This window comes from Prenolepis imparis, unplaced genomic scaffold (genome assembly GCF_030444845.1).
Source record: "Prenolepis imparis isolate NDT839.2.m4 unplaced genomic scaffold, iyPreImpa1.0 SCAF_3, whole genome shotgun sequence".
Classification (NCBI taxonomy): domain Eukaryota; kingdom Metazoa; phylum Arthropoda; class Insecta; order Hymenoptera; family Formicidae; genus Prenolepis; species Prenolepis imparis.
This window is the reverse complement of record NW_028141161.1, coordinates 11,030,538-11,046,291: the sequence shown is the minus strand read 5'-3', so window position 1 is coordinate 11,046,291 and position 15,754 is coordinate 11,030,538. Positions and strand designations below refer to the sequence as shown.

Genomic DNA, 15,754 nt, shown 5'->3' with positions numbered 1-15,754 from the left:
TTATAAAAAGATAAATATTTGTTCTTTAGTTCGATAAACGAAACGACTGTTTTGCTACCGTAACATAAATGACGGGTTTTACTTCACCGGTGGTTTTAATATTATTTTTCATCGAGAGAGAGCCGCAGTTTATTTAATCAAACGAATCTCTTTCCGCGCTCCGCCATCGATTTGTTTGTACGTAAATGAAGTAAATACGCGAACGCAGTCTAATTGATACGAGCAATCTGAAGAACTCTTGAGATTTTTATTGGTTTCATCTGTACCTCCGTCCCACACGTGCATCTTAATAATCACTTTAAAAATATGCTTTTAATTTGTAAAAGATTGGCTATTGAAAAAAATAAGTAAACGCTAATCGATATTAAAGAAAAATATAAAAGTTAAAAGGACATTAGTAAAATGACTCAATATAAGATGATAATTAATTTTTTTTATGTATATATAATTTAATTAATATATTTTTACATTTGCAAAACAAAAATAATAAAAAATTAAAATTGATAACATTTTATTTTATTGTAATATTTAAAATATATATTTTATAGAGTTTTTAATATATATATATATTATATATTACACCCTCTTTTATCGCTTGTCCCTTATCGTCGATAATATATAGTAACATTCTTATTTAATAGCATTTCAATTAATAGCTCACGCCGCTCTTATCTCAAATATCCAATGCCAAGTGACGCTTATCTCACGATTCATTGACGGGATTCGAATATCATTCGTCTCGATGCCTATCTTGCACCGAGCGGTGCATCTATTTGTCTACGATATTACGAACGGATACATCCCCTCGTCTAACTTGGCTCAGCTGTCCCTATAAACGATCCCTTTCGTAGATGTCGATGCGGTTGCACGCACGTGCGTTTTGCAGCATTGTCGCAGCGTGTCTCAGTGGGCGAGAAAAGGCAGATCGATATCTCGCGACCCTCCATCGAATCAGGCTTCGTGCGCCAGTCCTCTCTCTGGGTATAAATAATAGAATTACAGGACAGAGCGAGAGGAAGACGTAATTGTTACGAATTGCCGATGTAATTTATGGATGCTTGTGGGTGGTCTTCCCCTCTCTCTTCTCGATTGTACACATTTTATCTCGCTCCCGCACGTTTGTCAAATAAAATAAAGCCATTATTGGGTCGGCGCGACGTGAAATGTCATTGTTACATTGGCAAACGTCAAGTAATCTCGCGAAAATTAAATGCATTTTATTGAAATAACTTCAATTATTTGTTTTTTAAACGTATTACGTTCATCGCGAATTTGATAAATTCATTTAAAGATACCTATTTGTTCTCCATTTGTTTGGACATTTTTTATTTTTGATTTGTGAGAGAAGAATTTATACGATTATCCTATATATAGATAGAGAGACTTAACTCGCTCCGTAAATAAACAAAATCTAAAAAGATCTACTTGAAGATCTTGAAGAGAGTTGAAACAAGGTTTTTCCTTACCGTTTTTTGTCGCATTAGAAACGTACAGTATTAAAGAACTGTTGCGCGCGTATAAAAACGCTAATCCTTTTTCTTTTAGACACCTCCGAACATAAAACAGATACAGAAATAAATTTTATATTGTAATAAAAAATGTATCTTTTACATATTATTTATTCGAGGAACAAAGCGTTAACAACAATAATAATAATATTAACGAATTATTCACGATGATTATAAATATACATGATTATTAGCTTTCGTATATGGCTATAACTTATATAGATCTAGGAAGGCGTTACGCCTTCTTCATTTCCTAGAAGATTAATCGTCCTTATGCGGGTTACGAAAATGACTCTTCCGGTTCAAAACGTCGGCATAAGATCGTAAATTACTACTTCCAATTTATATTCTCTGGATAAACGGTGATATTAAACTCAGTTATTACCATCCGACTCATTTTATTAACAGGATAATATACGTTATATTCACATGTTGTCTTTTACGATGGAAATAAATCCACGTTTCATTTTGTGAATTGATAACAGGAAATTTTTAATCAATTTTTTATTTACGAATAAATTTCAATTATAGAAATTTTCTATTTTCGATCAATTTTTAGCGAATTGCAAATAAAATTATAATCTATAATTCAATTATATATATCTACATATAAAATTTATATTTACGCTTTTATTTATTTATATATATTTTTTTATTAGTTTAGAATCAGGAAAATGTTTACACAATTGTAATACTAATTGTGAGTCACAAGCTCTTTCGTGGAAACGATTATACGGAAAATTTGGAACGTATGTCGCGTACAATATGAATTCCGCAGAAATGATCGACGCTCGTTCTCTATGAGGTGTCGACAAAATACCTAAACGTTTATTGCATCTGGCGTTTAGTTGACGTTGCGCACAGGCAGGCATGTCTACAAAGCACTTACTGGAAATGGACTCTCTTATATTAGTGACTCACGAAAATGTCCGTGATCTTCTAGTCGAGTCGCCTAGCACGAAACGTCGACGATGACTAACAAAAGTATCGGGACTGATCGATATCATACCACAAAATGCAACGATGCGAGCGATTCAAGGGTGACGGATATGCCCGTTATCGTTAACGTTCATGGTGCACTTCGCCGTTTTCTCCCCGTCACGGATGATCAATTAATCACGTGACGTGCCATTTTTTTTTTTTTTTTTTTTTTTTCAGCGTCGAATCCGGGAACCCAAGCGAACTCTATATCTGCGACTTGTTGACGTAGACTTTGTTAAATATTAATTACGCTTGCTCAGTATTTGCTTTATCAATCGTGTTTACCAGACATTGCTCGGTGCGGTAAATTTTGACGAATCTTCTTAATCTCTTCGTGGAAGTGTGACTCGCTTTCTCGTTCTCACGCTTCTTCTGATTCTTAATTAATCATTTCTTGTGCGTCAAAAGTGTCTCGTTTTTTAATTTAATTTTTTCTTTTGCAATGATTCGAGACTGACTCCGGTCGCGCTGCAAACTTATATGATAAACTCACAAGTTTTAAATCGTGACATGTTTATTATGCATTTCCTCGCATATTTCACAACACAGGGCAAGATGGATATTCACTCGCTGCACTTTCATCAAGATATGCTTTTCGCCGGAGATGGGGATCTCTCGCGTCAAACGACTTGTCGATGCAATTTTCGCGAATACGATATACACGGCCGCATTTTCGTAGGGCGATGAGTCACGCCTGCCATATCGTGACGCACGCTGCATTATTTTTATAGTGTTTTCGCGTGGGTGCTATGATTCACGTGACTACGAGGCTTTTCTCGCCACCCTCGTTCGGACTGTAAAGCATTCCCCTTGTGCCCCTTTCCTAACTGACATTTCTACGTGTTATTACGCTCGCGCGAACGAATCGTTAGAAATCCCACGCGGGCTCGCGTAGCGCATCGCCCTAGTTAATTATTCCAGGTGGTACGCGCGATTTTGATTAGCCGTAAACACATTCGGTGATTCTCGTGGGACGTATCGAGGTGCTCACCCGTGTGTTGCTCGTTCGGGGAGATGCGTTTGTTAGCGACCCGTATGATGACAGCGATTTATTCCGCTGTCCGCGCGTTCGCCAATTTATCGATTTCGATACTGGGGTGGCTGTCACTGCGCTAGTTTATGATTGTATCGCGTGTTAATAGATGATCGCGAATTCGATGTAGTGTTAAATTTTTTTAATATGAGAATTTTTGATGGGGAAAAAAATCATGATTTTTTTTATATTATTGCACAGCATTCCTTTATCTTACACTAATCTCAATGTTACGTTGCTTACTTTAATATCATGGCAGTCTTTAACGTTACGAGAGAAAGAAAGCGAAAAAGATTATCGTATATTATAAAGTAAAGTATTTTTTTTTTTCCGTTTTTTTTCCTTGTTCGCTTGAGATAATAATATTTCTTTAACTTTCGATATTATTTATATATTCTATATCTACTTTACTGAATTATGCGGCAAGAAGAAGCATGCACGCATGAATATTTGCTTTGAGAGCGAAAGTTTACTTTGAGTTTATAAACTCTGCTTGATATGACAAAAAAAAACGAAAAAGTGACTCGTTCTCTCTCAGAACATAAACTCACATGAGTATGAACCTCGCAATATGGATCTTGTTAGTAAGAGAATATTCTATCCATATTTAAAATAGGATACCTATATAAACTCATTATCTCAACATGAACTTTTAAGATGACGTCAAACTTAGATCTTGTCATAAACTTTTTTTACGAAATATAAAGTGCTCATATTCCAAATTCATTTCTCGCGAACATCAATTTGTGTAATATTATATTTATATGATTCAATATTTTTTATTTCTATTTGTGTTTTATTATTCTTTTATTATTTTCTACAATTTTTTTCCAATGACATATCTAACCAAAATTATAGAGTTAGAGTCAACGCACTTTTTCAAACAAGGCGAGTGATCGTCCTTGAAGATTTATCTCCGATAAATCTGGAAATTACGACGAGAGCCACGCGCGACTCGCCCGGCTGACTTCGAGAGCACTAATGCATCGATAAATCTCGTAGCGTTTCAAGACGTCCATTCAATCTACCAACACATGCTGCGTATGTGTCCATGTATGCGTAGGACACGTGTCCCTAGTCCGTCACATTTCTCGTTGGCGTCCAACATCTTTCGTTCTCACTTAGCGGCGTGGGGTCCTTTTCTCCGGTCATCCATAAACGGACGCCATCAAATGAAAAAGGAATAAACTCGTGGCACGAAATTAATGAGGAAAAGGAAGCGGCTAGATCAGACAAAAGCAATGAAAGAATAAAAAATAATACGCGGACTTCGTTAAGGAAACATTATTTTCTTCTTTGACGAAGCACGAAAGAGAAATATTGAGTCATGAAAGGAATATTTAATTAATTTAATAATTTAATAATTAATTTAATAAACTTTTTTAGAACACTTTGCCCTGTAAAATTAAAATAAAAAAGTGCATAATACATATATATTTGCACACACAGTTGTTTTTATCTTCAATTTATAAATAAATTTGCACGTGTTTTATCTTCTCTTCCAATAACAAATATATTTTCTGTGAAAAAAATATTAACTCAAAATTCGATAAAAATATTACCACTCTGCATATTACGAAGTTGTTTTGTGAAAAATCATCAAATCGAACAAAATTTTTCTCCGGGATATACCTGTTTTGGTATTTCGATCGTGCATCCCGATCGGCACGCGTGAAAATAAGGCCGCATGTGTAAAGAAAATAGCAGCCAGAGAAAAATAAAACAACGAAATACAGACGGTTCTCTAACCGGAGAGACAAGAGATGCCGATTGGAGACGCGACGTTTCACGTTCTGGCGCCGAGTAGCTAGCATTCCCGAAATCTTTTAGTTTACGCGATCCGTTCCTTTTGCGTTCCGTCCGTATGTATGAGATATAAAGTGATTTCTTTTTCTTTTTCGACCACTAGCTTTTAACTCGACGAGCAGAGTGAGAAAGATATAGATGCCATCGACGCACACGAGAAACAAACAAAATAAAGCACACTGCGGTAGAGTGGCGAATCAACTTTTTAATTTCAGCCATCGTGTGAAAACTTATGTGGAACGTCCGATAGTCGGACATAAGTTATAATGTTTTACAATATCAACTTTGTTGAAAGCTGTGTTATTTCGTGCGAGATATGAGAGAAACGAAATTACGAGGCTATATTTAAAATTCAAAATAGTGGGCTTTTTATATTCAGATGCAGAACGAGAAATCGCGTGCTCTATATACATATATATTTATATGTGTGCTTTTATTATATACAGTAATAAATATAAATAATAACATTGTATTTAACTGCTCGTTTAAAATGTGTTAAATGTGTTGTCTTTATTCAAATGATTTCAAGAAAGTAATAATTGAGTATACTCTATGATAAACATATATGATATCTTACATAAATAATTTTTTTTTTAAATTAAATTAATTTTTCGTACGAATTTATTAATTGCTAATTTATGCGAAAATTAGTATGTATTTAGTAGTTTGTATTTTGATAATGTATATTATACATGTATATTATATTTAATTATGTAACAATAATAAAAGCATATATATACATATATTATAGATCTAATTGGCAATTATATCTCATTTTACGTTATAATATTATTACAACATCAATGCCTTTGAGAAGTCCACTTATTATGAGTGCTTTGAAATTATCTTACAAGATTTTTAAACATCTTGGACTCGTGATATTTTAAAAACTTCTATTTCCTCATGAAATCTTGACAATGTTTTATTTCCACTTTCTGAAAAGAATATTGAGAATATTCTATATATCATAAATATATTATAAAACGAGTGCATATGTGCATTTTTTATTACGCGAATGAATTTTAGTTCACTATTAATTTTTAAAAGTCAAATTTCGGATACTCTAAACTCTAGATAAATGTCGAATGAGAGGATAAAAAATTGCACAGTGATCGGAAAAATCACAGTTTTTCCCAGAATCGATATCGATGCGTGAAAAACGTCAAATGATATATATTATATTAAACAATTTTCGTGCAGACGAAAGATGATGAGAGAAATCGGAGGGACTCGCGAAGTCGTCGACACAGGGCGATACGTCGCGAAGATGTTGCAAGCGCGCATGCTAAAGAGGGATCAGAGGAGACCAAAAGGAGCAGGACGATTTGGGGAAAGGAGAAGGGGGAGGGACCGAAGGGACCGTGCGGCGGAATGTCGCGATTTTGCTACGAGATTGGACTAAACATTTGCCGCCCGGGATCGCCAAAATAGAGGCATGCACCTGTGCCGCTAGAAAAGGAAGAACTACGTGTCTTCTTCGCGGTTCTCCCTCTTCATATTCCTCTGCTTTTTCTATCTCTTTTTCGCCTCTTCCTTTTCGTCCAGCCGTTTTCGATCTATCTCTCTTCCAACTTGCTCTCACGAAACTTCTCTTCTCACGCTTTTTTATTCCCTTCTCTTGTTTCGTTTCGGAGATTCGTTCCTCATCATTTTCACCGATCCGTGTCTTTTCCTTCATTTTCCTCTGACAGAACTTCTTCGCGGTTTTTCCTCTCCTCGTTCGCTTTTCTTCTGCTTTCTGGGTTGCTCTTTACGTTCCAGCATCTTCTCTCTGTACCTCTCTCTATACGCTGTTTGCCTGTGCACGCCATAACGCTATTTCCGTCGACACATGCAGCGAACGCCGTAAGTCGCTTAACGCGCGGTGGACACATCGGGCACGAAGTATTTGACGTTTAGTTTCAATAAAATGCGCATCAAAGTACCAAGGCTTCTTCGTGTGTGCATTAATTTATTTAACACCTAATAATAATTTTCTATTGAATTCTTTTATTTACATGCTGAATGTAATTTATTAGAAAAAAGTATCACCGTGTATCTTTCAAATGAAACTGGCGAATCTCAAGAGACATGATTATCAAAAATCGTTTGAAATTAAATTAATAAAATTTTTTTTATATTATCAGTGAATAACTTTCTTCGCAATTCGCAATTTCTCTTAATATTAGTAACACACATAAAACTTTTTGCATTACACAGTATTATAATACGATACCATTGTCGAGCTCAAAGTGTAAAGATCTAAGGGTGCGCATATTTTAACGGCTATATATAGATCGACATGTGTTTTGGGATTAGACCTCGACGACCTGCACAGTCTCGATAATGCGAGGAAGATTTTTTCTTTTGAAATCCGAAACCTTGGTATAATGAGCGTGGCGCTCGCCAACAATTAGTCGACAGTTTTATTGGTCGACGGTGTAAAATCGGCTGTCTAAGTGGATTCCCGGGAATTAAAAGCGGACGCAGATCTAAATTGTTTGTTGTTGCCCGCCGTCTGGTCGAATTGCTATAAGGGCGCTTTTTAACTCGTAACTCGAAACGAACGGACGTAATTGAAATCTAAGGTCACTCGCAAATTGGCGAGAGTCAAAGGGTTGCAAATAACGCTAATTCATGCGACAAGCATGCAGAAAGATATATTATATTATGTTAAAAAGCAATCGAAGATTATTGCAATATAAATTACAAGTTTAATTTCATAACTTTATATTTTTTTAATGTAAAAAAAATTATTATAGCTTAAAAGAAAAAATGCCAGAAGCTAAAAAATTAAAAATATTTTATAGAAATTGTGCGCAATTATATTTTTATTTGCTATCGTTAGGGATATAGAAGTTGACATTATGATAGAAGTTAATAAATAGAACTACAGCTTTCTATTGGGTGAATTGTGTTCAGTGAGAAAAAGCTAAAGTATGTTTTCTGAAACATTCTCTTTCACAATGACATTTTGTGTGACAACGAGGATTTTGAGAAGCATTTGTGCGTTTGTCCCACGAGAGCAAGTTACGAGATTTCCCCGCTCTCCCTCGCCTCTGCTCTCCTCTGACCTTCTGGTTTCGTTTTTCCTTGCGACAAGATTCCGCTGGCAAGCGAGTATCAGTCAAAACACAGTATCACATGGCACGAATCCGTCTATTCTGTCATGGGAAACTCGCGGGAGAAAAAATCTCGCCCAGCGAAGATTGTCGTCGCCGAATCTCATCTCTTTCTTCTCTCTCTCATCTCATCATATATATATTATTTTTAAAAAAACGAAAAAAAATTTGACGGAGGTACCGCGCGATTTCCAGAAGTGCCATTCGATCAATTGCCGACAATAAATTACAATCGTATAAAATACTAGGAGCGACAATAAGATTTCACGATCAATTGCGTGTTAAAATAAGTTTAAGGGAAATCTCTGAATTTTATTAGAAATAATAATTTCGTAAAATATTTCAGACATTGATTTTATCGATTTTCTTTAAATTCCTACTAGAATTTTTTGCAAGCGTTTCTTTATTTTTTGAAAGATATTTGTTAAACAAATCCTTGGATAAAAAAATATACAGAAGATGCGACACATGTTCTACGGAACATGTTATGAATTATATCAGAAGGAAATGTATTTTTTTTTTTATCAATCCGATTTGCTTCGCAAATTTTCTGACGCCACGAAGAAAACAAGTCGACGAGTTCGCTTGGATTTTCACTTTCTAAACTTGACTTGGATCAAGACGAACAGCCGCGATGTCAGTGAAATTGCATAAAATTGCGATGCGGAATGACACACTAATACAATTCGCGCGAGGTTGCGATGATGGCATAGGAGACATCGCCATCCAAATATAAACGAGTATACGAATCAGTCTGCCGGCCGTCTGGTTATTTATCCCGCTTTTCCGAGATTATCCCGAGAATCCCTTGGCTGACCGTTCGGTTTTCCGCAGGGCCGCATGAATGTAAAGGCACGTGATGAATAATCGGTGCCAGCCTTCAAGGAGAGGCGCATTTTATCGTACGCAGAAAATTCAGTAAATCATTAAACAGCTAAGACGCATGTCTAATACTAGCACGAAAATCTCAAATAATCTTAATCCTTTGAAGTCATATTTCAGAACAAAATTTTGAAGTGTGTGTATATATAAAATTTTAAAAAGTATCAATTTTTTTATAAAAATATAATAATATAATAATAGAAATCTCTATCTAATAATATAAAACTATAAAAAGAAATAAAAAAGAAATTTTTTATTTGATTAGAGATTGATAGAAGTCAAAAGATTAATAATTGAAGCTATTCATACAAGTACCTAATTATGTTTGAGAAATTATTATATATTTAATAAAATTTGTGATACTCTTAAACTTTTTAACATTAATTCAACAACTATCAAAAATTAGGAGAAAATTGATTCATGACTTATTCGAGCAAATATCATTCATATAATATGATTAATTAATGAATGTGTAAATGAGCGCTATATAATGATCGATGGGACCATTTGTCTAGTATTTAAATGTGGCCAATGCTAAGATCGTAGCAATTTCATTTACGCAAGGGTCATACTACACTTTGCGCTAGTAAAGATAAGTTTATAAATACTCCGAGTTTCAAAATAGACACCGTACAGTTTGCGTACGTTTGCAAAGCGCACGGAATCGTTCGGAACTCGACGGAAATTCAAATATCTCCAGGCACGCACCTTCGGTGATCTAAGATGAGCTAAGGGGTTTGGGCCAATTTCTCATCGCCAATTTATCTTCAAATGAAATTAATCTTATTATCGTTATGCTATAAATACAGATTGTATAAAATACTTGAAATACGCTATATTAATGAGTAAAGAATTATAATTATAATTATATATTTAAAAAATTAAGCGGAGAGAGTTTATATTTAAATTTTTTTTTATTTAATTAGTTTCTTATATCGTTGTGCACCTTTTCAATTTTAAAACGCGAAAGAACAAATTTTAATGAATGTAATCTAGAGTATCTAAAATCTTATTAAATCTAGCACTTTTAAAACCAAAAAGCGTGTTGACAGTTTTTCTGTGTTCATTCTTTATTTATTTTATATTTTCAAAAATTGAATATATCATTTCTGTTCACTATAGATGAGATATAAATGATATTTAGTAGATTAGCCATTTTTAAATAGTAACAATTAATTTTATATCCTTTTTATAGTCAAGAATTCTTTATAGCACTTTTTTTTTAAATTATTTCGATTGTTTTTCAATCAGATTTATAAATTCTAATATATCATTAGACTTTGTTTTCTCTGATGGAAACGATGAAATGATTAATAAAAGTACTCATCTCTAACAGTTATAAGATTTTGCGTCGGTCACTTTCAAAGCCAAGAATTCTTCTTTATGGCAGCTAGTAGTACACTCCCGTCCCAGATACCTTTTCGGTCCCGGATATATGGTTCCAGCTGTAACTAGGACCGCTCAGTATTATAAATCAAAAACGGGCCGCGCGTTTGTGCCACTTTTCGTTCATGGGGCGGCGTACTTTGACTGAAATTATGGTCGACCATATGTTGATGTAAAGGCGTGTAGAGAGATCATTGAAATACGAACAAAGGCGCGTTTTTACAATCATTAGTTTTCATAATCATTTGACGAATATCTTTGAAAAGCTCAAGAAATTGTTAACATATTTAAAATATTTTTTTTAGCGAGAAAAAAGTTTCTTTTATAAAATATTCTTTTAATTTAAAAAGATAGATATCTCTGATCAAACAGTATATAATATTATTCTGATTTCAATTATCGGCTTTAATTATTTATTGGCTCTTTTATGAAAGCTACGCCAACTAATAATTTATATCGTTAAAACGCTCCGATAGTTATTTCTAATCTAAATACTTGTCAGGATAATATTTAATTAAAATGAACCAGTAATGAAGCTTTCCTATTTGTTGATCTTCTCAAAATTTAATTAATTCTTGTTTTTGTGTTTCAAGAATATACACATTATCAATAATAATAGTATGTAGGAACATTTTAATAAGATTCTATATATTTTCGTCAATCTCAATAATTAAATATGCCGCTATGTCGTTCACGCAGTCGCATATAGTGATGTCAATGGTAAAATTACATCATTCATTATGTAAATTACCGCTTCTTCTACCTGCATTAATTGCTGAGAGGGCGTTAATGCACGGTGACTTCTTCAAGCTACGCGCTTCTACGAGATCAGCTGTTTTTGTTTTCGATATCTGTAATCCTGCTGTAGTACCATGATTCTGATGGTCTGATGGTAACGTTAAGAATAATTTCTTTCTCATCAGCCGTCGATTGAGTATAAATATATACATTTTCCAAATGAATCAATATAACAATAACAATAGTGCCATTCGAGATGCTGTCGCGCGCACGCTCAGAATGCAGTTGCATCAGAAATGTGTAGGAAATGGAAGTCGTGGAGCGTCGTTGACGAATATCTGACAAATTTGGAATACATCGTATTCGTTCAACCCACAATGATGGGTTCCGGTGAGTACGATCGTTATCTTTACGATAACGTATCGTTGATAACGTGTCGTTGATAACGTGTCAGTGCAATGGTAAATGATATTGTGTGCGTATATATATTGCGAGAATGACATATGGCCGCGTGTTTAATTATTGACATAACGACAATAACGAATTGATATACATATATTTGTTATGAATCATTGGCAGAAATATATAAATTGCATAAAATTATTATTTTGTGCTGTGTTGTATCATTGGGTCATTCTTTAATCAAAACTGTACTTTAATTAACCGTAAACAGCAAACGTAGTTATGAGAAAACGCAGACACCGGCATCAGCGACGTAATTAGCTAAATATTCTTTCGGACATTCACGCAGTAATCTATATTAGATTAGTAAGACTTTGTCCAGGTATTTACAAGCCCGACATTCAACGTGTTAACAAAATGCATATATACATAACATTCCAAACATTTTTTTACAAATAAAATGTAAAATTTGGAAAAATCTGAAAACATAAAGGAAGAAATTGTCTTTTCCTACTCACAGTAAGAAGATGTCACCACGTATACGAATGGACGTAGGTTCGTTTTAGCTGTGCTTTGTGCACTTAGCCCCATATTCCGATATTACTGCCAGTACTGAAAATATATAATATACGTAACGTAAACTATAGCTTTTCAGTACTGGCAGTGTATATCGGAACATGCCCTATAATGAAATTGTATTTTGAAGGAAAGGAGTGCAGCTAAAACGAACAGATGATCCGTTGGAGATGTCGCTTGCGTTTATTTTGGCGGGAAAGTTGCGCGACAGTCCGTCCATCATCTGTTGTCGACTAGTGTGGTCTGATCGTCTGGTGTGTCCGTTACTTCTTTTGCGAGAAAGAATTGAAAATCAGTGATTTTCCGAGAAAATTGTATTGTCGCCAACAGTTTAGTTAATACTTTGAATCACAGTGCCTCAACAAATTCAGCGATATTTTTTTTTATTCAAGTTCTCGTTGAACTGAATTATTCACGCAACAGTCGATTTCTTGCTACAATTTAATAAATATCAAGCTTTGCACAATATATGTATGGTAAGTAACGAAATATTGCACTGATATCGAATGAAAAATAATACAGAATTATCTAATTAAATTTATTATTGAAAATTATTGTACTTTATATATGTTACATTATTGTAAAATATTTTATTTTCTTCTATAAATTAATATATAGCTATATACTTTGTTCTTAAGAAATATATAATTCATAAATATTTTTGTATATACGTACTTAAAGTATGTGTGATGTAAAGCTTTCTTGAAAACAGAATATAAAACTGAATGTTCACTGAACTTACTTGAAGAAATGATTAAGCGAGAAACTTTTTTAGATGTTCTCAATATTTACAACCACATTGCTTTTGAAAATTGATAAGTTCTTATTATCATATTCTAATATAAGTAAGAAATGTAAACTCCAACATATGTATTTTATCATAAGAAGAGTGAGATTCATGGACGTATATCACTAATAATAATATTATCATATATTTATGAGATACACAAATATGATATAATTTCTGAAAAGGATTTTTCTAACTAGATTTTTAAAAATGAAAATGAAAAGAATTGAATAATTGATATTTATCAATAACATAATAATATGCTGAACATGCATCTATAAAAAAAGTTAAAATGAGGGAACAGAACAAATATGTCAAGATTCTGATTACTAATATTTATTTTTTTTATGCATTATGATTATTTTCTGTTACATTATAGCTTCAGTTACAAAATATAAACATTTAAAACTTATCTACCTTATTGATAAAATAATTCTAGATAAAGTTATCTTGTTTAAAGTTTACTTTCTCCTTGTGATATACTTCTTACTAAGTCAAAAATATGTCCTATCTCTTCAATACTAGACAATGAAATCATATACATTGTCTGCTCAGGTAAAGCAACTCTTGAAGCTTTTATAAAAATGTCTGGCTCCGCTAGCAAACTGTATAAGCATCCTTTCACTGTATGCGTTGAGGGCAATATAGGAAGCGGTAAAACAACATTTCTAAGTCACTTCAAAAAATTTAACAATGTCACTGTATTAGAAGAACCAGTCGAACTTTGGCGTGATGTGACTGGAACAAATCTACTGGTGCGACAAAACATATTTTGATATACATTAAGTTGAGAGAGAGAGTACAATTATTTAATATTTTCTGATTTCATTGATTTCATTAGTAATAGACAAAATGCTACATTGAATAAAATTATTTAAGATCTTAAACATTATTAAATCTAATATAATATCGATAAATTTTACTTCATTAAATATATGTAAAATATATTTTTAATGTCAGTCTTTTATATATCAGATAAATATTTAATAATACATTCCAGGACTTAATGTACAGTGATCCATCTCGTTATGCTTTCCTGTTTCAATCTTATGTACAATTGACTATGCTACAATTACATACTTGTAAAACACCATCACCTTATAAAATTATGGAAAGATCTGTCTATAGCGCAATGTGTTTTGTTGAAAATTTGAAACGTAAAAATATATTGCGCGATGCTGAAGTTACTGTCTTAGAAGACTGGTACAGCTGGTCTTTAAAAAGTGCCAATATAGAAACTAACTTAATAGGTATATATAATTTTATATATTTTATAAGTTGTTATACACCATGATCAAAGGAGATATGTATCATTAATATATCCATTCCCCCTTTTCCTTATTTATTGTCTGCATAGTATATCTAAGGACAACACCTGAGATTGTGTACGACAGAATGAAACAACGAGGTCGGAAAGAGGAAAACGCAGTTTCATTGGAATATCTTAAACAAATCCATCAAATTCATGATGACTGGCTTTATCATCAAACTCTGAAACCAATACCAGCGCCGATTATAATTATAAACGGTGATCGAGAGCTCCCTGAAATGGTGGAGGAATTCGATAAATGTAAAAATGAAATTTTTAGCAAGGTAATAGAGGATAACGGTGTAAATAATACGATAACTACGGTACCGACTAATCGCGTACTACCAGAAATTAAAACTGGAATTTTAGATTAAAATATATAAAATAAAATAACAAAAGAAATGACTATAATTTAAAATTATAATACAAGTCATGCATTTACGCATTTTGATTAACTTTTGCATACAAAAAAATTTCGGACATTGTGATATTTTAATTTTGCATATATATTTTTTTTCATATTTTAAAATAGTATATTGGTGTTTTATATAAAATATTTTTTTTAAGATTATTTCACATAATCACTCTCTATGCTTAAATTACAAAATTAATTTAATTGATGCATTTAAGTTATTAAAAGAACATTCACATTTGTGATGCAATCAGATATTTCATAGACTTATTGACGTTTTTATTAGTGTTTTAAAAATAAATATCTGTTTAACATGCATTTATAATCCCTGTGTGTAGTATTAGATATAATTAATCTTTTTTATTAATGGACGAGTACAAAATAATATACATAAATCGATTTTGCGTATGCTTTAATTACGAAATAGGTATCTCAAAAAAATTGATGCGCGCAGAACGATAAATTATATACCAAAAATTTGATAATTCCTTTGTAAAAAGAGCGCGAGCGTCAAAATTATTGGAAAGATTATTACTGAATATACTGAATGTATTAAAATATTCACATCTTTTTAATGACGGTTTTGTATATTTGAAGAAAAAAATTATAAAAACATACGGATAATATATATTAATTTATCTAAATCTAAAATATAGAAATTTTAAATACAGCAAATTTAATCATAATAATTTAAAAGAGAAGAATACTACATTTATTTATTATTTATAGATGTATGTATACAGATATTATAAGTATATGCACATACGCTTTAATTTTATAACGTTAGATTTGAATGTATAATTTTAGATATCCCGATTTTCGAATGTGTGTGA

The 15,754-nt window shown here is 32.7% G+C and overlaps 2 protein-coding genes across 3 annotated transcripts in view; both read left to right on the top strand.

Moving 5' to 3' along the window:
• LOC145934376 (uncharacterized) overlaps window positions 1-15,754 on the top strand; it is a 119,417-nt gene that overhangs the window by 90,929 nt on the left and 12,734 nt on the right. The window lies entirely within an intron of this gene.
• Window positions 11,703-15,754, top strand: Dnk (deoxynucleoside kinase). 2 transcript variants are annotated; one of them, XM_083034745.1, is made up of 6 exons: window positions 11,768-11,825; window positions 12,358-12,392; window positions 12,544-12,889; window positions 13,756-13,955; window positions 14,201-14,450; window positions 14,558-15,754. In XM_083034745.1, exons 3-6 carry the CDS (start codon window positions 12,883-12,885, stop codon window positions 14,881-14,883), a joined length of 783 nt encoding a protein of 260 aa, XP_082890871.1. In that variant the 5' UTR covers window positions 11,768-11,825; window positions 12,358-12,392; window positions 12,544-12,882; the 3' UTR covers window positions 14,884-15,754. The 2 variants fall into 2 exon arrangements, with proteins under 2 accessions (XP_082890870.1, XP_082890871.1); XM_083034744.1 differs by lacking the exons at window positions 12,358-12,392; window positions 12,544-12,889 and having other exon boundaries at window positions 11,703-11,825; window positions 14,558-15,753.